The following is a 25,347-nucleotide window of genomic DNA, read 5'->3' as shown; positions in this document are numbered from 1 at the left end:
CTTGAACGTGGAAACCAATGCATTGCTAACCGCTCTGGAAGCTGCAGAATGCTTGTAAGCTTTCACTCCGTAAGCATAATAATAACGCTTACTGTGAGAAAATGCTGCAGTCAGCCACGCGTGCAGCAGGACAACCTTTTCTCAGCCGGTACTCAATGTCCCAAGATCCATGATCGAAAAAGCTCGAGCCCAGGGCGGCAGTGAGAAAAAGGCGCTTTACATCACAGGCTAAAACGTACAACATCCACTTTCCGCTCAGCATCCACCTCCACAGCTTGAAAAAGATTTTTTTTTTTCTTACATCTGATCTTGCTATGATTGGATTAGTTCATGGTGATTGCCCACCCTCAGTCACGGTTAGCCTCATGCAAGCCGCCAAAAGCCGATATGCAGGTTCACCAGCAAGTATCCTGACATGAGGTTCGTGCTACAGCATGAATGCCTCAACAATTATGGAGCAAAGAAATGATATTGTATGCTCCGTTGCAATGGAAGATACAACATACAAATCTCCAATAGGTGACAAATGTCACGAACTCGAATGTCGAATAAAGTGTCATTATTTCATGGAGACAAATTTGGCTTGATCGATTCAGTGAAAACTACTTTTGTGAGATTGCAGGTTCGCAAACTTGATACAGTAAAAAAATGAACGTAAAATCATGTATACAGAATAGACTCTCTTGGCTTTTCATTGCTAATATTCCTGAAGCAAGCTCCTCAACGCCCTGAGCAAAATCACCAACTACATATATACTTCTCCTTTTGAACCAACCCGAAAGTAACGCTATTCTTATAACGATATTGCTTCTAATCTGCCAGTCTGTCGAGCTCTCAAGACCAAGCCAGCCCTTATACCATATAAAAGAACAAAGTGTTATGCTATTCGTTAGATGAACTGGTCAACTTGACCCAAAAGAACTCCATCTGTGTCTATAAAACCTTACAACATATCTACGCCTTCACGTTCTTTATCTCACTCAGTAGTCATCTGAGCCAGCAACGTTAGGGCATAGGAGGTGCCCCCATATTCGTGATCTTGGGCGTCCTTTGTGCTGTCGGGCTGGCCTGGCTACCCATCATACCAGGCTTCTGGCCGCCTTGTGTATTCATACGATAAGCTGGTTCTCTCTTCGGGTCAATGCCGGGGAAGACAGCCTGTAATCTCGAATACAGGTCCCTTATGCTATTGTTTCGCTCTTCACGGTCAGCGACCGGGTCGATGTTGTTGTCTGCACCTTCAGGTCCTACAGCTGGGGCCCGGAGTTTGAGCGAGAGAGTCAGAGCAGGGGCAGTGAGGTATGCTGGACAAGGCGGAACTTTAACTTCGGGCTTCCGATCTGCAAGTGCGGCCATATACGACAAGTTTGCTTGCAATCTCCTCATACATCTGAGACACGGTTAGTTGTGTGAAGAAATTCATGGTCCAAATAAGAACTCACTGGAGATAGTCTTGCTGTAGTTGCGTCTCCTCTTCTGTCGGTTTTTTATCGGCAGGGTTTCCAGCTGCAGCGCTCTCCTTCTTCAGTTCTTGTTGGGTTGCCTGGATTTGTATAGATTCATAGAGAAGCTCGTGGTTGATATCGAGCAACAATGCAAATCGTTCTTTATCTCGAGATTCGGTACCGGGGCTAAGGGGAGCCGCTGTTAAAGTTCCATTGGCAGCCGGTCCTTGATTTGTCGAGAAGGTTGGCGTCTGGGGTGTCGATAATCCGGCAGATACGGGTTGTTGGGGCTGCTGCGGCCCTTGCGCCTGTGCCGGAGCTTGTTGAGTCTGCTGCTGCTGCTGTTGCGACTGTGGTTGTTGGGACTGCTGATTCGTGGGGGTCTGGCTTTGAGAGGGAGGCTGAGGAGTCGGGAATTGACCCTGCTGCGAAGGCAGAGCATTGTTTGGTGTTCCTTGTGCGGCGCTCGGGGGTCTTTGAGGGGTCGATACCTGGCCCATGCCAGCGGGGTTAGCAGCTTGTTGTTGTTGTTGCTGTTGCTGCTGCTGCTGCTGTTGTTGTTGCTGCTGCGCTTGAGCCTGTGCTTGCTGTTGCTGTTGCAATCGCTGCATCATTTGAGGATTCTGGGGCATCCCGGGTTGGTTCATCGGGAAGCCCTGCATGCCTCCGCCCATCATATAATTTGGCGCAAAATTCTGAGGAGCGACCGACGAGGGAACGACTTGACCGTAAGGGTTACCAGCGAACTGCTGTTGGAAACCTGCCACTGTGCGCAATGTGTTAGTCAGGTGTGAAGGAGGATTGCTTTGCCGTGTCGCATATCGATTTGCGCTGCGCTTCTTCTTAATGATGCCTAACCACAAGCTGCCCACACATCACTCAAGAGGCTGGAGCTGTTTACAGGAGCATTAGAAGCAGGCGCGTCGTGAAAGATTCGATCGGAGATTGCGCGCGAATGAAGAAATGTTACCTACTCTGGCCATTGGCAGCCATATGCTGCATTCCTGCGTTTGGCATCATGGCTCCTGGACCAGCACCCATCATTTGAGGATTCGCGCCAGGGTTAAAGCCTCCTTGAGGCGTCATGCCGGCGAACTGCTGCTGCTGGTTATACATCATCTGCTGAGCGGCTGGCTGGGCTCCGGACTGCTGCTGTGGGGCAGGGTTGTTGAAAGAGGGAGCAGCATTGTTGCCAAAGCCGTAGCCGGCGGAGTACATGGCTGTTTGTGAATGTGACTGTGACTGTGACCTGGGCTGGGCTGGGCTGTCGCTTTCAGGGCGTTAAGGCGTCAGTGCAGCGCTTCAAGCGGCAGCGTGTGCTGTACTGGCTGTGCTGTGCTGGAACAGCGGCAGACAGCAGCGTATAATAGTGGGAGGGATGTGTTGGGATTGCGCGTGTGTGAGCGAGAACAGGCTTGTCGTTGGCTGGCGACGGAACACGAATGGGGTCCAATCAGTCGGACAGTCTATCACTTCGGTGAGTGACAAGTGAGGAGTGACAGGAGGTCGTATGGCGTGGGATCGGGAGGCTGGGCTTGTCGCTTGTGTACGAATATGGACATGTATGGACGCGGTTCAGTTGGTTCAGGTTCCAGGATTGGAAATGAAACCTAGAGTTAACTCAACGGTGGACAGTTGAGACGTGGTTGTGTGGGTCCAAATGTTACGGCCGTTTTTGTCACGGTTACACTTTAACTACGGTTCCGTTAGCACTACGTGTTCAACGTCAGCTATCGAAGTGTTATCCCTTTGTATACCGCGTTTCATTACCTGTAATTCAGCTTCGTCCATGTATGTGCATCTATTTTCCCACCACAACCGATTCACACATTCAGATGTATCGTTCATACACTCTCGGTCTATTCTTCGATCTGCATCCTTCTCCAAACTCCAACTGTTCAGGTAGCAGACACATCCAATGAACGTCCATTGACAAGGGTGGTCCAGGAGCTGAACTCCATGTGAGACACATACCGATGAGGCCTGGCTGAGTTTATAAAACTATCATCCATCGCCAGCGCCCCTGTGACTAATTCGATATCAGGCTTGTTTGCTCTTATTTTCAGCCGCACGCCATTAAAAGAATCTGAGTATCACTCTTGAACTGGCATACTTCCCAGAAGCAGTAGCACACCCGAGAACTTGCTTCACAGGCGAGCATGGGCCGATGTTCTCACAGACCCAAGCAGACTCTAAACCGGCAAAAAGAAGTGATCACGCTGGGGATCGAACCCAGAATCTTCTGATTCGTAGTCAGACGCCTTGCCATTGGGCCACGCGACCTTGCTCTTGAATGATTCCTGGCGCCCAAATTCCCGTCCAAGATTGTGGACGACACTGACGGAGAGCGCTTGTTCACCTCAAGCGCGATCCTAAACTTGTGGGATCGTACGTTGTTCGTTATATATCTGCTGTTTTGGTACAGGTGAAACTTACCGTAGTATGCCTCCGTTGTCGAACTATTCTGAGTCCGCAGTTCCCAAGTTACCACATAGTTGACAGGATCGTCACTTGTAAAGTATTCTGTCTCGTGGATAAGCAGTCTCTACAATCTGGCCTGATCTACGTAGGTTTTGCTTTCCGGTATATCAAACATCGAGGCATATTGAAAGTGATAGACCAGACACACCACTTTATGTTGGCGTTTCATCAGCACAGGACTTCGAGTTAGAAACATCTGCTCAATCCATGACTATGGACCTTGTAAGGCGCGTGCGTCGTATAGCGATTAGTTGTAAATGGGCATTAATCCTGCCAGACTCCAGTGCATTAACAACGTATTCTCTTTCGGGATACAGTTGTATGCTGACAGGAAGCGAAGATGTATATATAAAACGGTCAGAAGTGAATGAAAACTAACGTTTTCATGACGCGACAAGGATTCGTGTAAAACAGCTGAGGAATAAAGTGCTCTTGCGTTGCGGAGATGGCGGAATGCATAACGCGGTACTGAGTGGCACGGGAGGGACTCAGGAGCACATAAAACGAGCCTTGTTGTCTAGCCAATCATGGCTCAAAGGAGTTACAAAAGACTCGGCCAATCATTAACCGCAATACAACTACAAACTAATTAAGTTAAGAATGTTATAGTTATATCGTTAACAATTATCTTATACATATAGTACAAGAGTTTATTATTCTGACATTTCTGTATAGTAAGTATAACATTCCATATTTACAAACATTCTTATACTAAAAACCATTCTCAGACTCAAACACCAGGCTACAGCAAATCACTAAAAGGCTACTAGAGGCTGGTCATTCTGCAGTAAATATAACTACTATCAAAATGGCATTGTCTACCTAAGTACTGTTTTGTGTGGTGATACTATGTCCTGTCCAAGCATGAAAGGTAGCATGTCCTCTTAGTAAGGATTGATACTACTGAGCAGTATGGTCAAAAAGAATGATCACGCTGGGGATCGAACCCAGAATCTTCTGATTCGTAGTCAGACGCCTTGCCATTGGGCCACGCGACCTTTGCTCTTGAACTCAAAGGTCGTATTCAGCACCAATTCTGTGGAGTTGTGTCGAATTGATACTTGACGACGTCTGCTCGTTTTGCTGGCTTGACTGTGGCTGCACGCCTTGATCCTGAAATAGGGTTTGGCTTTATTTTTAATACTCGGTGGCTAAATCTTTGTTTTCCCTCTATTAGGATTATGACTATAGCGAACTATCATGGCACGGAAGATGTTGAAGGCGATTGAGTGTTACTTGAAATGGATTTTTCTATCCGTCTTGGCGTATACGGTCGACGAAGATATAAACAGATTCTGTCGTGCAATGAACACCGGATTAACATGAATAGACAATATGGCTGCCATGTTCCCTATCATCTGGTCTCTTGGTTTTTCAACCACGAAACCGCTGCTCAAAAGTTTTGTTGCCCTTTAGGGTAACGCTTTGGCACATGCATGAGTCCAACATTTACCTGACCTCAAGCTATGATGACTCAATTGCATATCGGAAAGCAATCACTCTTTGGTACCGCATGCCGTTACCTTCTTCAGCTGCCATCAAGGTTCTACGAGTAAACACCAAACCTTGGGATGCATTGTATCCCTATCCAAAGCTTCCCCTCTATCATGATAACAATGAAAGCCCCACAAAAAAGTCAATGACTCCCCTCCGGCGTCGGACTCAGCAACCAAAAAGTGGTAAACACCACATCTTAAAGAGCCACGCATCCTCATTACTCCCCAGTCCATCAGGAGATAGACCACCACCAAAATGGCCCCCTTTAACCTCGAAAGCTGTGCCAGGCCAAACATCTTGGCCCTCCAGCCATATCGCTGCGCGCGAGAGCATGTTGCCCCTCCCCCGCATTAGAGCAACGACTAACTTTCTCCAGCGACTACAAGGATGACGGCACCAATATCCTTCTTGACGCAAATGAGAACGCGTACGGACCTTCTCTGAGTGCAGACGTCGCAGAGAAGGCTGCCAATGGTGTGGAGGTAGACCTGCTGGGCCTGCATCGTTATCCTGATCCTCACCAGGAGCCGTTGAAGAAGCAGCTCTGCGAGCTGCGAAACACCCACGCCCACACAGACAAGACGCTCAAGCCCGAGAATTTGTTTGTGGGTGTCGGTAGTGATGAGGCTATCGATGCTCTGCTGCGATGCTTCTGCGTTCCTGGAAAGGACCGCATCCTTACATGCCCGCCTACGTATGGCATGTATTCTGTGTCTGCACAGGTCAACGACGTGGCTCTCGTCAAAGTTCCCCTTTTGGAAGCCCCCACCTTCAGTATAGACGTTCCAGCTGTCATGGAAGCCCTGACAAAGGAGTCCAACATCAAACTTGTCTACCTTTGCTCGCCAGGAAACCCCACTGGATCAGTCCTTGCCAAGTCCGACGTTCAGCAGATTCTAGATCACCCAACATGGAACGGCGTTGTCGTTCTCGACGAAGCATATATCGACTTTGCCCCCGAAGATGCTTCTCTGGCTGAATGGGTTGCCGAGTTTCCTAACCTCGTCGTCATGCAAACCCTCTCCAAAGCCTTTGGTATGGCTGGCATCCGACTCGGTGCTGCATTCACATCACCCCCTATTGCACGACTTCTCAACAGCCTCAAGGCTCCTTACAACATCTCCAGCCCCACAAGTGCCCTTGCGTCCTACGCTGTCTCCGAAAAGGGACTCGCTATTATGCGAGACCATCGTGCGCGCCTTCTAGAGCAGCGTGATCGTCTTATCAAGGAACTTCCAAAGATCCCTGGTGTTGGTCGTCTACGAGGTGGCACTGAAAGCAACTTTTTGCTTTATGAAATGCTTGACCCTGCAGGCGAGCCGGATAATACTGTCGCATTGGCCGTATATGAGAAGCTTGCCGAGGGTAAGGGTGTCGTTGTGCGATTCAGAGGAAAAGAGCACGGATGCCAAGGTTGTCTACGAATTACAGTCGGCACAGACGCCGAGGTGACAAGATTTCTGGAGTCACTAAAGACGACGTTGGCTGAGGTGAGAGGCTCATAAACTGGAGCACTAAATAGGAAAAGGGTGATAAAACGACGGCGTTCTACGTTGAATCCAGACCTTCTAGACGTAATCTCGTGGAATTAATAAAAGCAACACTCAGAGTATGAGCGTTTTATACCAAAGTAGTCTCTAAGACCGGTCAACCAACTACCCGACGCCAGTTCCATTCTATGTTTATAAGGTCTAATGAATATCCAATACGTCTTTTTAGGCCCATCCCAAGAACACCAAGACACTTCCGATACTGACCGAAGCCAGAACGAGATCGGCCCGGGGGATGCTAGCAGCATCCTCACTCTTTGTAGGCTGAGCTGCAGTTGCTGATGATGTCTCTGACGAGGATGTTGGTGTACTCTTGATTTTGGAATCGTCCTTTTCCATGGCAGCCCAGTCTGTGCTGCGGACGACCTTGACATCATCGCCCTTGAGCGGCGCAGGAGCATCACTGAGCAGCAGGCCCTGAACAGCTTCAAGCGCACACATTTGCTGCCCGAGACCGGGATTGCCATCAAAACCGGAGTTGTACCATCGCATACCACACTCACGGCCAGACTTCCCTCCTGTGCATGTTTGGACAGCAGCCTTGGCCGATGGGAGAAGATGAGCATGGACATGCTCCTTCAGAGCGGGCTGCATCTGAATAGACAGGTACATGAATCGTGCTAGATAACCCTTGAAGGTGGACATGTCGTCGTTGCATGTGTTGACAGTCTCGCAAGCAGCTTCGTACATGACATTGGTCGCGTTGGGAAATGGCGAAAAGAACCAATCGGTGCCCTCTAAGAGACGCTTTGAGCGATCGACCCATTCTGGCTTCTCGGTGTAGTTGGCGAGAACCGCCGCGCCGTAAAGATATATACCGCTGGTATAAGTAAAAGAATGGTATGTTGTCTTCTGGCAGTTGTCTTCTACACTGGCTCCGTCATAGACGTGATAATTGCGGTGATCAATGAAGCCGACTTCCCAGGACCAGTCCCAGATCTTGAGAGCCCAGTCGAGATATTTGTTGTCGCCAGTGATACGAGCTAAACGTGCTGCGAGTTGGAAGAAACCGCCATTGCTGACTGAGTTTTTGTATGTCATGCCATTCGGGTTACTTGGGTAGATCTGCCACAAGAGACCACCGCCACAAGCTGTTGTATTCCAGCGGCCCGCAAGCTCGTTGAATACGTTGATGCTGATATCGAGCCATGATGGGAGGTTCTTGTTGGGCTGAGGGAAGTTTCGCTCAGCAGCGGAGAGGACGGCTGAGCCCCAGAAGAAGAGATCATCGTTACCCTCCTCGTCGGCATGCTCTGCAGGCATGTAGTCCTTACCAGCGCCGAGATTTGTAGGACCCAGAAGAGCCTGGATGACAACATCATTGTAACTGTAATCTCCGGTAAGGTGGTAATAGTCGAGCATGACACCCCATAGGGCACCAGCTACCCACCAGTAGTATGGATCTTGAAGGTCGCCGAGATCTTTGGGTACTGATGATGTGTTGCCGCTGTAGTACTTCATGGCATCGAAGGCGAGGGTGCCTGCTACATCTCGGATTGAATCTGGAATGGTTAGTGAGCCGGAACACCATTTGACCGCAGAACATACCTGGATTTGCAGTGTCAAGTGAACTGGGAGGCGTTTTGGTAGCGATGGCTACAGAAGCCAAACTGGCCAAGGCGAGGAGCTTCATAATGTGTCTATTGATGATGATGGGTATGGTGTATGGTGTCTATTTGAGTATGATGATCGCTCAGCGATATTCTTCTCCTGGAAGATTGATGCAAGTCTTTTGGGTGCTGGCAGTAAGTTGATAGTTTTCATAGATCCGATAATGAGTGAAAGTTCGAGGCAGGTAACGGCAAGCGATATGGAATGAGAGTCTTAATATTCAAGAAAGAGCGAGGCGTTCAAGTCAAACAAATCAAGCTGCCACAAGGTAGGTAGCTACGAGAGAAAAATCAGGCGTGAAAGTTGAGGACGCCTTCGGGGGCATGAAAAGTAAGATAAGAAGGAATAATGAACGAAGGAGGGGCCACCGAAAGATAAAAATACAATCACAGCTGAGAGGGAACGGGAATACGAGAACGCAATGAGCTAAAGCTGAGGCTCCAGAGACGTTTGTTCTTTTCAGGCTGGACTGGGCTAGTCCAAAACGTTGATAGACGACGGGGGCTAATCTAGGTATTAATACATGATACCCTTGCTCGGCGGACTGTTTTCAGAGTTAGACACACAGGGAGGATATCGTGAGGAACGAATGACGAATCATGCTGGGTTCAGGCGCAGACTAAGACTTTAGCTGATGAGCCTCAGACAGAGTCAACCGTTGAATGATGACCTCTACATTCTATGGAGAATGGGTTACCGAGCTCTCCCCGCAGACGGACATGACAAGGAACACATACCCTGAAGGCCCTGTTCTCGGCGATCAGCCGTTGATTGTGGCCAGTAGAACATTGTAATCATGTTGGTGTTACAGACACAAAGAACGGGCTGTTTCGACTGGCCGCGCGGGTAGAGGATTGTCAGTCACCAAACCACAGTTTTTGTTTCCCAGGAATATGAATCTAGTGCAAGGTACTGTAGGATCCAGGGGTAAATGCCACTAAACTCTAGCTGACAGATACCTCTGGGGAGGGGATTGGTGGGCGTCAAAAGTTGGAGGAAGAGGCTTGGCGCCACAATGTTCATGCCCTGACTAGAGGACTTTAGGGATCATCACAAGGCACTGAAGGTTGATACTCTTCTGGAAGACCTGGCGAAACAGGACCGTTTCTTGTACAGAGTTGATGTTCTCTGCTGCGTAACCATGCATCATCCAAACTCAAGCAACACAAACTCAATATCCTTGCCCATCAACTCTGCATTAACGTTACGGTCCTCATCTCCACTGCCCCCACCCCCAGCAACCTTTCTTTTCCCCTGCCCTTGCATGGGCTTTCGCAAAAATGATCATCTCAGAGCCTGACTCACTGACGAAACGCGATGCTCAAGAAAGGAGATCTTGAAACACGAAACAACGCCGGACGTTTCTCTCGTCTGATCTTGATTGCAGCGCTTCCGACTTTGCCGTGTTGTCATGCGGCACTTTTTTCAACCCAGACACGTGGAAATTACTTGAGAGTCGCATTCTTAGAGAACTCGAAGTAAAAGCAACTGTAAAGTCGGCCTAGGTCTGTGCATTGTTTACGAGATTCGGGTCGGTTCCGACATTGGAAGAAGCTCAAGGCCAAGCTTCTTGTCTTACATGTGGAGATGCAGGCGGAATCTAAGATCCTTACACTCTTGGTGGCCGCAGAAAGCCCAGGACTTCATTCCTAAGTGATAAAAATATCTAGGTAGATTCAGAAGATCTCAGGAAAATTCTGGCGGGCTCTTGTACATATCTATTCCTGCCCCCTGGTTTAGGATCCCAAGTCTTCTGGCAAACCAATTGTCTCCTTTCGTGAGTTCTGATAGACGAGAGCGCTTTTCTATGTCTCGGAACCTCGAGGTTGCTAAAAATGCAGTCTTCGTATGGCTGTGAAGCTACCGGGGCTTGGCCGGATGTTGTCTTCCTTTTTGAGCCGCCTTGCAAGCCCGTCAGCAGTCCTAATTAGCTGTCTTGCCGTGGCACCGTCTTATCTTAGTGAGACAACCTCTGGTGTAGTTCTGGACCAGGTCTTAGAACCAGGGACCGGCCTCTTCTCACTCAGATCAAGTTATTCTAAATGTATTGAGCCCGATAGGCAGAGTTTTGGGCACCCATGAGGTGATTCCCTCCTTCAGATGATACCATTGTTGGCTGGAAACGTTAATGAGCAAGGCATACTCTTGAGACTGCATATAAACACTAAACGCTACAGCGCGTCGCCTTTGCGGTTCAAGACACGGTCAGTCGCCATGTCTCTCAAACGTCCTATCCCTTCTCTCCGCCATTTCCCGTTCTTCGCCTCCATTCCCAGTGCCGCGTAATCATCAAATAATGCATGCGCTGAAAGTTTAATGACAAACACAAAATAACAATATCAACACAGCGTATCTTTATATTCGATCGAATCATAAAATTGTGTTCACACTCAGGGTTTTGTGTTGCATCCGGTTGCTCACGAATAACGAATGGCTATACAATGAACAGCCAAACCTCATACTCTATTCTTGAAATTTGCAGTGAGAATTGGAAGGAAGTAGCATGAAATCCCTCTCTGCCAACAAATCTTCAATGCAAGGTCCGCTGAGCTTAAATTAAGCGACACCGTACATGTGGCCGAAAGAGGAAGTCGACAAAGCCAACCTCACCTGAGTTGGTTATTTGAGAACATCAGCAAATGGATGGAATTCCGATGATAAACAGAGCTTCAACAGAGTCGTTGTGTTGTATCAAGCAAGCTCGCTTAAAATTTGCCAAATCGTAGAAATAAACTAACACGCCAACTCAGGTGGTGTACCAGCAATATGTATGCCAACGCAAATACATCGATTGTATGAACAATTTTCTCTGACAACCCTTGGTAGCTATCTATCTATAGTGAGAAGCATTCAAATAACATTATGTATATCAACGTTCGTTGAGGCGAGCGTTCACGCAGCCAGCAATGCAGTCCATTGTGTAACCAGATCACCAAGAAAGTTCAAGATGTGATATCTCAACACTTCTGCAGCGTAATTCAAATTTACAAAAGACAGAACCCAACTACTGCTTCGTGTCTATCTTGTCATCCCAAAAGCGTCTTCGTAGGTGCAAAACTGAATGTGAGATTCATGGCTGAAGTTTCAAGTAACAGAATACGTTTGGAACGCAAAAATGAAGCTATATCGACACAGGCAGGATTTGAACCTACGAACGCGAACGTAATAGATGTCTAGAACCTCTTGGAGGCCCGTTCAAGTCTATCGCCTTAACCACTCGGCCACTGTGCCCTGTTTCGTTGATGGCATTGGGATCGACTATTTTTTGTTCTGAGGGATTTTTCGCACGTCTGTGCTGAAAGTGGATACTCTAGCTTTAAGCACGAAGTCTCCACAATTCTGAGCCTTAAACCCAATAAGGAATTCCAAGAATTGAGATCGCAATGGCACATTTTCCATTTACAGTGTTGTGACCGTCACTCTGAGTTTTCGATAGCATTGCTTGCTGGAACTCTCTAAGAATAAGTCTTCTGACTTCTCCAGTCACTTCTTCACTGATGTTGTTCTTCAGAAGCAAGGGTCTTTCTTGAAAAAAGCTTATGCAGATACTGGCCACAGTCGGCTTGTCCAGCTGTGGCACACATGGTTCAAACGCATCAACAACTTTCCACTCATGGACATTCTTCCAAAAGTTACAAATGAGCTTCACTCAAGCTGAAGTGCCAAGAGTACTTGTAACAATGTGCGAATGTTGCCATTTCGGCACGCGTTACGGTCCGGCCGGGATTTCCGGACCGGAAAAGTGGAGATCGCCATCCGGTCGTGAGAGCATCCGGCCGTACATGAAGAACGGGGCCAGGACAGAACTCTTCTCTTCCCTTTGAAGATTTCTGACTTATCATTTCCACCCGTTTCCGCTGAAACTTGAAGCTCAACTCTCCGTAGTCGAACATGGCCCTCGCCTGATAATGACATCCCGAACAAGCAGCTCTAATTCACCTGATGCGTTTTCTGTAAATGTCTTTACAAATGCAGGAGGCCACTTGCTATATAATTAGACAGTGTTCCCCGCTATATGCCTTAGCCTTGCTCTGATGATCTGCCATATTTCGGTCCTGTCCTGTAATGGTCACCCGCTGTCATTCTGTTGAATAGACTTCTGTTGGAAACACCCAGGTATGCATGAACCAGCATCTACCATCAATTACAGGTTAATATCGAATCACAAACCCGACGCCTCGAGGTACCGAACACCCCTGAATCCGTCGCTAGATCGCTACTCAACAGACCTCAGGCTCGTCTTAGGACAACATTACTCTGGTTCGTCAAGTTTGCTATCATTTTGACTAATATTAGCTAATATGAGAGCATATTGTATTAAACATGATCAAAACTTAACAAAGAAAATTGCTCGCTTGCTCCTGAAACCCATCATAAATCGTGTTCTCATCAATAAATAGTCCAGTTCTTAAAGAGTCCAACCAACCACCAAAGTGCAACATGCAGCAAGTAAAGCAGCCCTGAAGGAGCCGCTCAAACTTGCTCCAGCATTATCGCCGTTTGTAGCTATCGGCATGGACACAAAGTCCGTCGGTGTACTCGAAACTGCAGTAACAGGGTCCGGGTCATGGGGAAGTTCGCCCATTGTCAGGACACCCCATTGTACTTCGCTGCCGGAATAAGTTGATGTCCATGTCACTTCGGTTGGACCTGTGTGCACGCCATCGTTATAACCCTCGTTGAAACTAGAGTACCCGGAACAAGTGGCCTTTGTCGTGCCTTGTAGGTTGCACTCTAGATTTGCGGTGCTGCACCATGTCAGCATTGGTACGTTGTAGGTACACAGAGAACATACAGCCTTGAGGTATGCGTGCCATGGAAGCGAACAGTATCAGGCCCTTCGACTAAAACGAAAGGGAATTCAAGGGATAAATCACACTCTGGAGGGTCTGAGTCGTCTGTATCTGGACAGAATATTGTGTATGTTGTTTCCTTAGCTTTCGCATCCTGGCGTGTGTTAGCACTTGTGATGGAGTTCGCAAAAAAAATGTCAACCCACGCTTGAGATAACGCTACCGCGCACAAGAGACCACGAGTCTTCGTCGTAATAGGGCAGATAAATAGGCGCTGTCGTCACAGCAGGCGGTTCCTCGCTAGCATATGCGAAGCTATTCGCAGCTAACAGTGCCAGCCAAACTGACTTTGAGCGTGGGGACATGGTTGACTAGCTCGTTGCGCAAGGATGAAAAGAGTTTGTAGAGGCGAGTCTAGCCAATCAGAGCTTGTGGAAATGCAGAGCGAAGATCTGTGGTTACAAAGATGCGCGCGCGAACAAGGGTTATCGTCAAGGTATGCGCAGATAAGTCAAGACAAGAATTGCTCGAGCGCGAAATGACGACCTTTTTAACAGCTCCTTTTCTCAAGAAACCGGGTTGGGAGGGGCCAGAGGCCAGCCAAGCATCAGCGGAGAGTGCCAAGGTCTGGGCGGCCGAGGTTGAGGTTGAGGTTGAGGTTGTGAGCTAACAGGTGGTGATGAAATTTTGGTGTGAGTAAAATGTTCGACGAAACAGGGGCACGTTAGAAGAGTTGGATATAAAAAGAACGAAACATTTGAATCAGAAACGATGATAGACTTTGGTATATTCAGGCGGAAATCGGCTGCAGGAAATGTCAGACGGACAAATTTATCATGACACGCCAAGACTGAGCTTTGTCTAGAATCCGATGCCAAGACGGACGCTGAGTGCCAAGAAGGATCCAATTTTGTGACATCCCAGTAAACGAACGTTGCATCCAACAACAGTAACAATCGAGCAATGGAAAATATGAACGGCAAAAGGTGTATCTAGTTTAATTCTCAAGAATCATCCAGAAAACACATCGGGAGTTCCGATACTGCTGTATGCCTCAAGTCTGCTGTTCCGGCCACCAAACATTCAATTATATCCTAGTATTGATACATGATTGACGACCAAATGCGGCCTTTCCATTCAACCTTTCATGTAATGCTACGTATATAGGTGCAACATCAAGATCATTTTCTAGTATCTATCGGGGATAACCAATATCAAGTTTGTGATTGATAACCCAAAACTCAGCTGGGGAAAAAAGCCGCCTGACAGCATGGATATCTGCCAAGTCTCCATGCAACAATCGCCGCGATCGAGGTTGAAGCTCAACTTTCCAGGAATAAAGTATGGAAACGGCCGAGGACAGGTTTACAATCTATCGCGCGGCGAGGAGTCCTGTCTTACCAAGTGACCGAGTTGTTTCTATTTCATTCTAAGTATAATAAATATTTGTGACGAGTTAGGATAGCATCAATAATTTAGTTTTTCTTCTTCTTCTTATAAACGCGAGCATGAACTACTTGCGGCGGGCATTGAGCCGTACAGGTTTGCGCCGCCCAAGTATGGCAACCTCTGTCCAAGCCGTCATGCCATGATGCATTTAGACACCGGCAAGGGGCTTGTCGTCCTTGATCCTCCTGGCACCGTAGTTCTCGAGACGGATAGCCTAGATCGCAATGAAGACAGATGTGTATTGAGAAGTCTAGTCTATGTACAGAGTATCCATGCTGCTCTCACCGGCAGAGTAGAGGTTAGAGGTTTCGCTGGAACGTCCAACGATTAACAAAGCTTATAAACGACAAAGTTCACTTGACCCTCAACTTAGCGCTGGGATATCTTGATAGCTTGCTCGACGAGGTCACGCTCAGGGCTGAAGTACATGCCTCTTATAATCATAGTGGGATTAAGGCGTTATAAGAGAGGGTGCGTGAGAATAACTGACCGTTGTAAATGGCGGCTGGCCACTCTTGAGACTCACGGTCGCGGATAGGTCGAACCTTGGAGTCGAAGACCATCCCTTAAGATCGATGTTTTCACTGAGAGCACTGTTGTAGAATACGTCTATTGAGATCTGAAGGTCTATTCGGAAATATCCTGAAGGAACACTCATTCGGTCGCTTGAAGATGGCCTGGTGGGAGTAGGGCAAAGTGGTGATCAACAACTCGACTGTCACAACATGATTGCTTAATACTAAATGCAGAGCTCACGTCTAACTAAAAGCTTCAGTAAAAGTATACCTGAACTTGATACGTTTAGAGAGACCTTCACACTTCGTCTTCTCATTGATCCCACTCTCCTTCTTGTCGAGTGGAAGGTTGATGACTTACAGTTTGTTCTTTATCGGGACAATGTATCAACGTGGACAAAAAGAATCCCAAAGCTTTACGTAGGATTTCATTATCGTAGTATCATTAGTTTTTGCAGACATTATTTGGGCACGTCTACGTTGCGTTCTAGTGACAGTAAGTTCACATTGTCTTGAGTTGAGAACGGAAGGGATAGCATTCACATATATCAGCTTCTGGTACTATCTTAAATATCGATTATGTCCCTCTCAAAACACTGAGCTTTGTATTTATTCCTTTTTCTACATGCAAATACCTTGGAGTAGCTTGTTCGTTTGGTTCGTTACCTTCTATACAGCTACCAGATTCACATCCCGATACCAATGGTTCTGAATCCATATCTGTTTCATGTCATATAGTGCACTGCGTCTCGCTAAGCGCAATGCATCCTCTCCCATAGACCCAAACGATCCATTCCAAGGACCAAGTAAATATACCTTCGTGTTTGATCTATCAAATTTCGACTCTATACCGCTACAGTGGCACTCTGGTGCCCTATGGACCCAAACAGGCCCATCGCCTCAATGGTATCTTCACAATGCTCTTTGCGTGAAACATCTCTACGGAAGCTTCGATATCAGGATACTTGGATGGTAGGAGAGTCTTATTTACATCGACAAAGAATGTTCACAGATATGTCACCCAGAGGCTGGGGAGTTACCGGTCCTCTCAGAAAAACAGTCAGAACTTCAGGTAACACCTCAAAGATCATAACTTTGAAAATGACCTGTTAGTAATTTGAAGACGCGATTTGATCTGAAGAAAATGTTAGGCAGCCTCACAAGGATGACTCTTAGCGAGAGGCTCTAACAGCACCTCGCATGTTCCTTGGCCAGGGGATGAAAGAAAACTCGAGATCTTGATCCTAAATGATGAAAAGATTTAGATAAATTAATAAAAATTTAGTATACTTTTTTTTTTTAATTTAAGATAACCTTTACTGAGTTTATTTTAATACCTTATATCAATATCTGATGTTTTCTTGCTCTCCAAAGCTTGACTCTTATCAACATCATGGGTCTCGTTCAGGGAATCAAGAGCTAGGATCTAACAGTGGTCTAACAGGCGCCACCCCCGTAAAACTAACTCGATCCAATCAATGCTTCACCAGAAGGATCAATAGCCCCATCGGCTTTGTCAATGACAGACGCCATTTCAACGCCAAATACGAAAGTAAGCTTCCCCCCACAGTATCTCACCTGGATGTCCCTGACATAGTCATTGACTTCAATCTATTTAACTTTCCTCTATTGAACATCACCCGCGCATCTTCTCCAATTTTCTCCCGCCCTACGAGGCCCGGGTGGGTGGTACCAAGGCGGATACTCGGAACCAGGGCCGTTTTAATCTCCTGTCTAAGTCCGTAATAAGGTATCGGAGTGTTTAATTCGAGCATAGCGTTGTCGTTAAGCGGCCGCCGAAGGATTCAATCAATCAAAGGAACCGGTGAGTCTCTGACACTTTGGAAACTAACTTTAGTTAAATAGGGGAGTCTCTTTTTTCTTAAAGCCTCGCTTGCTTCGTCGTTTTCTTCAGTCGGCCGTCGTTCGTTCAGCATCCAACCCAATACATTCATTCATTCGTTTATTTGCTGCACAGTCACTCTTTAACAACACTCACAATGGCTCGATCTCTTGCTCTTCTCGCTGGTGCTCTCGCCACTGTTGCGGCCCAGACTACAACCGTTGAATTCCTCCTCCCCATGTTCGATCCTCAGCCTCTTGAGGGCTCTGTTGTTGCCGTGAAGGGTGGCGCGACTACTCTTGCTATTCACTGTCCTGATGCGAAGGCGACAAACTGCGGCCTTGCCAGCACCAGCACCATTGTTGGTGGCCCATCTACCATTGAGTACTCTTACACCATGCATCCTGATGTTGATGGATTCGATGGTGGTGAAATGTAAGTTGCCTATTCACGAGTTTCATGACTTCAATGCCTAATAAATCACTAGTAAGCAAAACATGGGTTGCGTCCTGGACCCCAAGAAGGATGTCGCTACCTGTTCCGTCCACCAAGTTGCAGTCCTCTCTGGTATCACCGATGTCACATCCATGACTGATAGTGTGAGTGGCTACAAGTCGCTTCTCATGCCCATTACTGTCACCGCTGGCGTCAACAAGCTTAACGGTAAGGACGACGCTTCCGCTACCGAGGCCGCTGGCTCTGAGGCTACTTCTGCCGACAAGCCCAAGGACACTGGAGCCGAGGCCACTGATACCGCCGACGCTACTACTGCTTCTTCTGATGCTGCTGCTACTCCCGTGAGCTCCGACAATGCCGCTGGTCCTATGATTACCCAGAATGCTATTCTGGCTGCGGCTGCTGTTGTTGGTGGTGCTGCTATGTTGCTGTAGATGTGAGCATGTGGTTTGGACAAGCGTTTTGTAGTAATGATGCCTAATTAAACATTTGTTAGTTCGGGGCCAAATTATGAATGACATGCAACGTCAATCTAGTGACAATCGATCGATGAAGTAAGGTTTCGGCAATCAGCGCCACACTATAACACTATTAACAATAGCTCTATCCTTGCAGCCAGCCACGCATGTCACGTATTGGACAATGGATACTGAAGATGGCACTCATTGAGTCACGGTGGATCAGCTTGAACGTAGTATGAGCCTCTTGGTAGTTGTGCTATAAAGGCAATACTTCCAAATAGTAGCAATAAGACCGAGTCTACCAATAACCGCCATGATAAAGAAATCATTATGCACAACATCTCGCTAAAGAATGAGCAATCTGTGAACAACACGGCGATGCAGAAAGACAAGAAGCAAAGGGTATCACGTATGCGTACGAGATGTTCATGGTCAACTCAGTTGCGGTCCTCTCGTCCATCGAGCCAGCTGGTACACTGGATGCAGCGAATAGACTGGATAGTGTTAGTCGCAAGCCCATCTTGAGGTTCGAGCGTCTCACCTTCTCGTTGATGCGCTGTCTGCAGTACTTGCACTTCTTTGTGTGCTTGATGATGGGTTCGGATGAAGCAAGTTGCCACAAGTGCGCGAGTCCATAGAGAGCGATGCCCAGCACGAGAAAGGATATCATTTGGCCAACAAAAGATCTACCAGCTGTGAGTTTGGATATCCTAAAGACTTGGATAATGCCTACCCATATGCTAGGACAACGGCACCGTCCTCTTGCGCCTGATGAAGGGTGTTGTAGCCGGTTGTCTTATTGTAGTTTGGTCCTTTTTGCAGAACGGCAAATTTCTCCTCCATGTTTCTGTTGAGTGGGAGGAGAATCGAGATAGGGGGCATCAATACATCGCTCACGAAAGACTTTACTAAATCTGTGAAAGCGGCCGCAAGACTATCCAGCGTGTTAGTCGCCTTCACCGCAGATCCAGGAGACTCCATACATCAAACCAACGGCAATCTTGAGGATATCATCTTGAAACGCAAAGTCGACGAAGCCTTCCCAGAAGCGCTTAACTCTCTTGTGGCCTCGACCAAGCAGTGACTCTGACTCCCCCGAGCCAGACTCCTCGTCGTGAGATCTACCAGGCATGACGCGATAGTTTGGACGTGATGTTCTCCAAAGGCCAGACAGCCAGGACATGGGCGAGGAGTTAAATGATCAAGTGTGGTTTGTGTTTAGATAGCCAGAATGCCACCAATGCTATAAGGACTTGGCTGTGGAAGCTTGAATCAAGGACCGGGTGCCGAAGTGACACGCGCTACACGCGGTTGTTGGTTGATGCTTGTGACGTCATGTGCACTCAACCGCACTTACAGGGTAACTCACCGTCTTACACCAATTACCACCATACAGATAAATCAATAATCTATCCGCATATGCGAGTATGTTCGAGAAAATAACAATCAATTGGGGGGGCCTCGAAATAGCTATACCAGCAGGGCTAGAGATTAGATAGGCCAGCTATCGAATTACTGTCTGACTATATAGATGTGCCAATCTTCTGGTCTGTATATAAAAGTCCAAGGAGGGAATCGTTTTGAAACTGCAAAAGGAAAGTAAAAACACTTTGGTATCATAGTCGCGCCCACTCTGGTTAACAAAAGCCAATCATCAGTCTAGTCATGTCTCATCGAATCTAATAGCTTCCCTTTCGTGGCTTCCACTGTCTCTTCCTCTCACGTCGCATAAGACACAAGTGCATGACCCAGTAAATAGCTGCGATAATCATGAGAGCAGCAGCGGCCCAAGTCAGCGCCAGGAACTTATTTCCTACAGACGCCGACAGTCCAACATCATCGCCGACGTCGTTGATCTTGTTTACACCCTTCTTTCCAGCCACAGTGACGAGAATGCTGGCGATGAGGAGCACGAGTGCGGCGAGACCCGAAAGAATGACGTTGACGGCGTTGACGCCGCGCCGAGCGAAGAGGAAGAATGCGCCGGCGCTCGCGACCATGGCCAGGCCCGAGAATCCCACTGCGAGGACGTAGAAGACGAAAGTGACAAGGAGAGCGGTGTTGAGAAGATCGATAGAATCTTGGATGTCATCGGGCCAGTTGATGTCAGCAAGATTCAGCTGGAAAGGACCGACTTCGAGCTGCTTGTCGAGCATCTCGGTGAGGTTGAAGCGTTCTACAAGATTAGCATTCATTGTGATTCGAGGATAGGGTTCTACTCACTCTCGGGGGCAGAGTTGGTGCAGTTTGTGACGTTATATCCAGCACCAGGGCTCGTGGCATTGGGCTTGTACTGTCCATCACATGTGGCCATGACATGAATGGAGTACCACTCCGAAATACCAATAGTGTCGGCCAGCTTGTCTGCAACGTCGCCAGTGATGTCGTTGATCTTTCCCTTAACATCGTCCTTGACTTCGTTCCACTTGTCGGTGACCTTGCCAAAGAAGCCATCATCTTCATCGTTGTCATTAGAAGAAGCGTCGCTGTCAGTGTCGAGAACGTTATGGCCAATCATTGAAGTGTTGAGCTAAACTGTCAGCCTGAGTTTTTGACAAGTTGCTTCAGACCTACCCGTGCAACGGAGTATTCTTCCATAAACCCTTCCTTGTGACCAGCAAAAAGGCAGAGCATTGAGAGGATAAAGGCCACCATGGACAACACCAGGGGCAAGAGGACGAAGAACCTCGACAACATGGTTAAGGCGTATGATACTGCGAAAGCGGAGTGTCTTCAAGTTGTAGAAATACGAAAATCAACAATTCAAAGGAATGTCTAGTAGACACCGGGGAATTCGTGTTGACATTGCGGGTGGTGTAGTGAAATAAATACTTCGCTAGTACCGAGACCCTGTCCATCAATGATGCAAACACCGACAGCGCATAACCAAGGATGATTCGCGCACAGAGCTTCAGAAGAGTCTACCAAGCCAAGCTAAAAGGAGCACAAACGCCAGAGATTCAGAACAAGCTCAAGGCCGTGTTCATGAGCGCATCGCCGTGCAAATCATGGCCCCAAACAACGGCCAAATCCGAAACAGACCAATCATACATTGAGCGCTTGCGTCACTGGTTGGGCTGCTTCTTTTGTTTCTTTTCTTGGCTGGGGATTCTTTGAGGGTTGCATCAAGAATGGCTGGGAAAACCGGTTGTGCAGGGGTCGGTGCTGGGATGGACGTCAGCCACTTGATCAATGGGCAGTGGACGCGTGTGAAACAAAAGGGAGCAGGGGTTAAGAATTGGGCCTGCTTAATCATCGTTTCTATGTTTGTTCTTTATTTCGTGAAAGAGGCCTCTTTCTCGTATTTGATGTCCTGTTGATGGTGGACCGTATGGGTCAGTTGACTCAATCCAAGATGGATATGGACCCTGAATATCTTCATTAAAGTTGTGCGTAGCGAAAGCGGGTGAGGCTTGCCGATGGCCGGGTCGAGACGTGATTCACTGCCTCGCTTCTTTGATGCTTGCAAGAGTGAAAGACTCTGATGAATCAACAACTCAATGGCCATCAGTCTGCTCAGACCTGCTTCGTGTCTTCTGTTCTAGCGACAAGTGCCGATGATGCTGAGAGATTGTCCTTCGACCGTAGTCTCCCAACCTTGTTATTCTGAGTATCCTCGTCCACTCAGCATCCAAGAGCGGGTCATCCGCTCATCCATCCGGTCGGCTTCCGTAGCTCAGTTGGTTAGAGCGTCGTACTAATACTTCAATCCGAGTGTTCGGTAATGCGAAGGTCTCAGGTTCAAGCCCTGGCGGGAGCAATCCCAACGCCCTCCGGATGTTTCTTTTTGTCAATTTTTGCGATTCTCTAAGAGTGGTTGTGGTTATGATATTGATTTGTGATGAAGTGGCTGGCGTTGAGTAACGATAGACACGTAGTGTATGTAGCACTGTGAGCAGGCATGAACTAGTTGTTACTCAGACTTGTACGGATATGTCAATGACTGTCGGAATGATCGAGTCTTTCTTTGTCATACTGAACATTGGGCCAAAGGCAACCATGATCCCAATTGCTTCGACCTCGAGGCTCTAAGCTGAGCATTGTAAGCTCGACTACCTTACACAGGCGATCCCTCTATAGGAACATATTCTCACGGGCTTACTTAACCAAGCTACAGCGCTACACTCGTTTTTCCAGGCGCTGAACTCAGAGTCCTACCATCGAATGAGTTCCCTGACCCAAGAATGCGTCGTCAACTATTGATGATCCACGTTGCCAACGACCCACGTATGACGAGTACAGGGCCTAAATAAAGATGGGAAAAATGTCGCACAACTTTAACAAAGGTTGGAGACGTCTAGGGGAGGAAAGAAAATTTAAGATCTTGATCCTAAATGACAAAAAGATTTAGGTAATCTTTAGATAAATTTAGATAATCTATATTAAGTTTAGGATATCCTTTACTGAGTTTATTTTGGCACCCTATATAAAGGTCCTGTGTTTTCTTGCTCCCCGAGGGACATATATTATCTCTATTGAAGCAGATAAATGACTCGTTTGCTTCTGGCTCTTCTTCCACCACTTAGAGTAGTGCTCAACGGTCGATTTTCAGCCATATTTTCAAGCCTCGAACTTTACTGCTCAAAGACGAGTTAAGAAAATGAAGCTTATTCTTGATCCAAGTCACTTTGCAATGCTGGAGACTTGCGCTGTGATACTACCATCGGTATCCCTGCTTGAATCGATATTGAAGCTTAGAAATTGGGTGGTCATGTTTCAGGAGCCGCTGTCAAGATCTTAGCCAAAGCCAAGACACTGTTATGCTCCCCGGAATCTTCTTCCCGGGGTAACTGACATGGTTGCTATTTTGGGTTGTCTCATCACCACTCTCTGGGGTTGTTTCCATTCCGAATTTTAAAAGTCATTCCTGTAACTAATCGCATCGAAATTCCTTCTGGCCGTTTCTCTTGTCGTTACCAACGGCCAACGGCTACCGGCAAAATGCGCATCCTTGGCCCGAATTGACTTTTCATGGCGTACTTCGATCGAAAGCCTACGAAGCCGAATCCACACTGACACAGACTTCCTCACACTGGCTGCCTCGATGCTTGACCACGTATTTCACGCTATGAGTTCACCATGAACACAGTGTATGGGAGTGACACGTCCTCGATCTTTCTTTTATCCCGCGAGTGGCGTGTTAGACTTTTTATCGACGACTGATCGGGAAACTGATGAGGGAACCTCAACAACTGACGGGCCGACGGAGTGACTTCAGATGGACCTATGTTGCCACTGGTTTGCTGTGTGGGTTCGTAAGTGACCTTGTATTCTTGGAGTCACTATGCAAGTCGAGTGAAGAGTCTGCCTCGATCGGGCCTCGAATTGGCTCGGATGCGTGCGTGTCTGCGTGTACCTGCATGAGTACGTAGAATTATTCATCTTCGACGTGTCTTCGATCTAGTTGTGGTTCACCTTCTTAAGACAATCTCATTTCCGTCTCTCTTCTCTTTCCTCTTCATCTTCTATATTTCTTTCTCGGTCCTTTCTCTTTTTCCTAAGGACATACTCTCGTTACTGCAGTCCAGAGTTTCTTGTATTTGCGTTACACTATTATCATCCTATCAGTCACAATGCCTTCCATCAACAGTCTCCTCACAATGGCCCTCGCAGGCTCGGCCAGCGCTGCATTTCAAGGTTTCAACTACGGCTCGACGTTCACAGACGGAACAGTGAAGGCTCAGTCCGACTTTGAGAACGAGTTCAAGACCGCCGCTGGTCTCGAGGGCACCGGTGGCGCCTTCACCAGTGCTCGCCTCTACACCATGATCCAGGGTGGCTCAACCAACCAACCCATCTCTGCTATTCCCGCTGCCATCAAGACCAAGACCAGTCTGCTATTTGGTCTCTGGGCCTCTGGTGACGGCTTTGCCAACGAGATCGCCGCTCTTAAGAACACTGTCGACCAATACTGTGGACAGCTTGACGACCTTGTCGCTGGTATTTCTGTTGGCAGTGAGGATCTCTACCGTATTTCTCCTACTGGTATCAAGGCCAATGAGAACCCGGGTACCAACCCTGACAACCTCGTCGACTATATCAAGCAAACTCGTGCTGCTATCAAAGGCACTTGCCTTGAGTCTGTCCCTATCGGTCATGTCGATACATGGACCGCATACGCCAATGCTTCCAACAATGCCGTCATTGAGGCCTGTGACTGGCTTGGCATGGACGCTTATCCTTACTTCGAAGATACCAAGAACAACCCCATCTCAGAGGGTGCAAACCTCTTCAAGGCTGCCTGGAATGAAGTCAAGGCTGTTGCTAAGGGAAAGGAGATCTGGGTCACTGAGACCGGATGGCCCGTCAGCGGCAAGACATATGGCAAGGCTGTTCCCTCTACCAAGAATGCTCGCACGTTCTACGAGGATGTCGGTTGTCCTATGTTTGGAGATATCAATGTCTGGTGGTACACACTCCAGGATTCTGCTCCCCAGACTCCCAACCCCAGCTTTGGCGTCATTGGCTCCGAGTTGACCGAGAAGCCCCTTTACGACCTCAGCTGTGATGAGAAGAGCAAGAAGGGAACTCTGGTCAGCCGCAGTAATGATGCGTCCGGCAACGTTGAGCACCGCTTCGTCAGCCCTTCTTTCGCAACTGGTAACTATACCAACGGAACTGTGCCTGTCGTGTCTGGCACTGCCACTTCTCTTGTGCCCACTCCCTCTTCTACCTCCGGCAACGGTGGTTCCGCCACAACCCCTCTGCCTGGCAGCGGCGCTCAGCAGCTCAACTCAATGGGTGCTGCTGCTGTAGCATTCATTCTTGCCGCTGCTCTGTTGTAAGCGGGAGTTTTATGATTAAGTTATGATTTCTCGGATATAGATTCGGAATTGGTAATGGGAATTGGGGCAGGACTTCAAAACAAGGCGCACCTGAGTACATGCATATGAGCACATGATTTACCAATGAGTCGACATGTGTATACGATGAGAATTGAATAATATGAGTTCTACAATTTTGAGGCATCGGTCGCTTATGGCATTCGATGAGTCAGTTGACAGCGAGAAAAGGTTATGGGAGCAGAGCTTCGTCCAATGGAGTTCACGAGCCAATGATCCCCGACATCTTTACAGAAAAGATAGCAATATAACATACCTGTCTGTGATAGAGAAGAGCAGCTATTCAGGACAGGGACACGACTTTATAATACTTTGTACCTTTATATCTTCTAGGATAGGTGATGAAAAAGTCAATCCAGGGCACTCCAGACTGTGACAGCAATTGGCCGAGAGAGCTCGTTCCC

At 47.7% G+C, this 25,347-nt stretch overlaps 8 protein-coding genes and 4 non-coding genes across 12 annotated transcripts; 4 read left to right on the top strand and 8 right to left on the bottom strand.

Moving 5' to 3' along the window:
• Positions 1-1,005: 1,005 nt before the first annotated feature.
• Positions 1,006-2,663, bottom strand: FMAN_02863 (uncharacterized protein; the record flags this gene model as incomplete). Its single annotated transcript, XM_041831607.1, has 3 exons — positions 1,006-1,390; positions 1,443-2,211; positions 2,420-2,663. The coding sequence occupies 3 exons, from the start codon at positions 2,661-2,663 to the stop codon at positions 1,006-1,008; spliced, it is 1,398 nt and encodes a 465-aa protein (XP_041682154.1).
• Positions 2,664-3,656: 993 nt separating this feature from the next.
• tRNA lies at positions 3,657-3,728 on the bottom strand. Its single transcript has one exon. It is a non-coding gene; the product is annotated as a tRNA-Arg (tRNA).
• A 1,124-nt stretch (positions 3,729-4,852) lies between these two features.
• On the bottom strand, positions 4,853-4,924 carry tRNA. The gene has a single exon. It is a non-coding gene; the product is annotated as a tRNA-Arg (tRNA).
• A 754-nt stretch (positions 4,925-5,678) lies between these two features.
• On the top strand, positions 5,679-6,928 carry FMAN_02862 (putative histidinol-phosphate transaminase; the record flags this gene model as incomplete). Its single annotated transcript, XM_041831606.1, has 2 exons — positions 5,679-5,752; positions 5,800-6,928. The coding sequence occupies 2 exons, from the start codon at positions 5,679-5,681 to the stop codon at positions 6,926-6,928; spliced, it is 1,203 nt and encodes a 400-aa protein (XP_041682153.1).
• A 210-nt stretch (positions 6,929-7,138) lies between these two features.
• On the bottom strand, positions 7,139-8,606 carry FMAN_02861 (uncharacterized protein; the record flags this gene model as incomplete). Its single annotated transcript, XM_041831605.1, has 2 exons — positions 7,139-8,475; positions 8,522-8,606. The coding sequence occupies 2 exons, from the start codon at positions 8,604-8,606 to the stop codon at positions 7,139-7,141; spliced, it is 1,422 nt and encodes a 473-aa protein (XP_041682152.1).
• A 3,105-nt stretch (positions 8,607-11,711) lies between these two features.
• On the bottom strand, positions 11,712-11,815 carry tRNA. The gene is made up of 2 exons: positions 11,779-11,815; positions 11,712-11,755 (listed from the first exon to the last, which is right to left on the bottom strand). It is a non-coding gene; the product is annotated as a tRNA-Ser (tRNA).
• A 1,177-nt stretch (positions 11,816-12,992) lies between these two features.
• FMAN_02860 (uncharacterized protein) lies at positions 12,993-13,742 on the bottom strand (the record flags this gene model as incomplete). Its single annotated transcript, XM_041831604.1, has 3 exons — positions 12,993-13,332; positions 13,380-13,531; positions 13,584-13,742. The coding sequence occupies 3 exons, from the start codon at positions 13,740-13,742 to the stop codon at positions 12,993-12,995; spliced, it is 651 nt and encodes a 216-aa protein (XP_041682151.1).
• Positions 13,743-17,341: 3,599 nt separating this feature from the next.
• FMAN_02859 (uncharacterized protein) lies at positions 17,342-18,074 on the top strand (the record flags this gene model as incomplete). Its single annotated transcript, XM_041831603.1, has 2 exons — positions 17,342-17,619; positions 17,672-18,074. The coding sequence occupies 2 exons, from the start codon at positions 17,342-17,344 to the stop codon at positions 18,072-18,074; spliced, it is 681 nt and encodes a 226-aa protein (XP_041682150.1).
• A 464-nt stretch (positions 18,075-18,538) lies between these two features.
• FMAN_02858 (uncharacterized protein) lies at positions 18,539-19,233 on the bottom strand (the record flags this gene model as incomplete). Its single annotated transcript, XM_041831602.1, has 4 exons — positions 18,539-18,595; positions 18,643-18,787; positions 18,835-19,035; positions 19,085-19,233. 4 exons carry the CDS (start codon positions 19,231-19,233, stop codon positions 18,539-18,541), a joined length of 552 nt encoding a protein of 183 aa, XP_041682149.1.
• Positions 19,234-19,780: 547 nt separating this feature from the next.
• FMAN_02857 (uncharacterized protein) lies at positions 19,781-20,798 on the bottom strand (the record flags this gene model as incomplete). The annotated part of the gene is made up of 3 exons (XM_041831601.1): positions 19,781-20,277; positions 20,325-20,631; positions 20,676-20,798. 3 exons carry the CDS (start codon positions 20,796-20,798, stop codon positions 19,781-19,783), a joined length of 927 nt encoding a protein of 308 aa, XP_041682148.1.
• Positions 20,799-21,766: 968 nt separating this feature from the next.
• tRNA lies at positions 21,767-21,861 on the top strand. The gene is made up of 2 exons: positions 21,767-21,804; positions 21,826-21,861. It is a non-coding gene; the product is annotated as a tRNA-Ile (tRNA).
• Positions 21,862-23,701: 1,840 nt separating this feature from the next.
• FMAN_02856 (uncharacterized protein) lies at positions 23,702-24,886 on the top strand (the record flags this gene model as incomplete). The annotated part of the gene is made up of 1 exon (XM_041831600.1): positions 23,702-24,886. The coding sequence occupies one exon, from the start codon at positions 23,702-23,704 to the stop codon at positions 24,884-24,886; it is 1,185 nt and encodes a 394-aa protein (XP_041682147.1).
• Between the last annotated feature and the right edge of the window lie 461 nt (positions 24,887-25,347).

Source organism: Fusarium mangiferae, assembly GCF_900044065.1.
Source record: "Fusarium mangiferae strain MRC7560 genome assembly, contig: FMAN_scaffold006, whole genome shotgun sequence".
NCBI lineage: Eukaryota > Fungi > Ascomycota > Sordariomycetes > Hypocreales > Nectriaceae > Fusarium > Fusarium mangiferae.
Note: the sequence above shows the minus strand (reverse complement) of the source record. Positions and strands in the feature narration are given on the sequence as shown.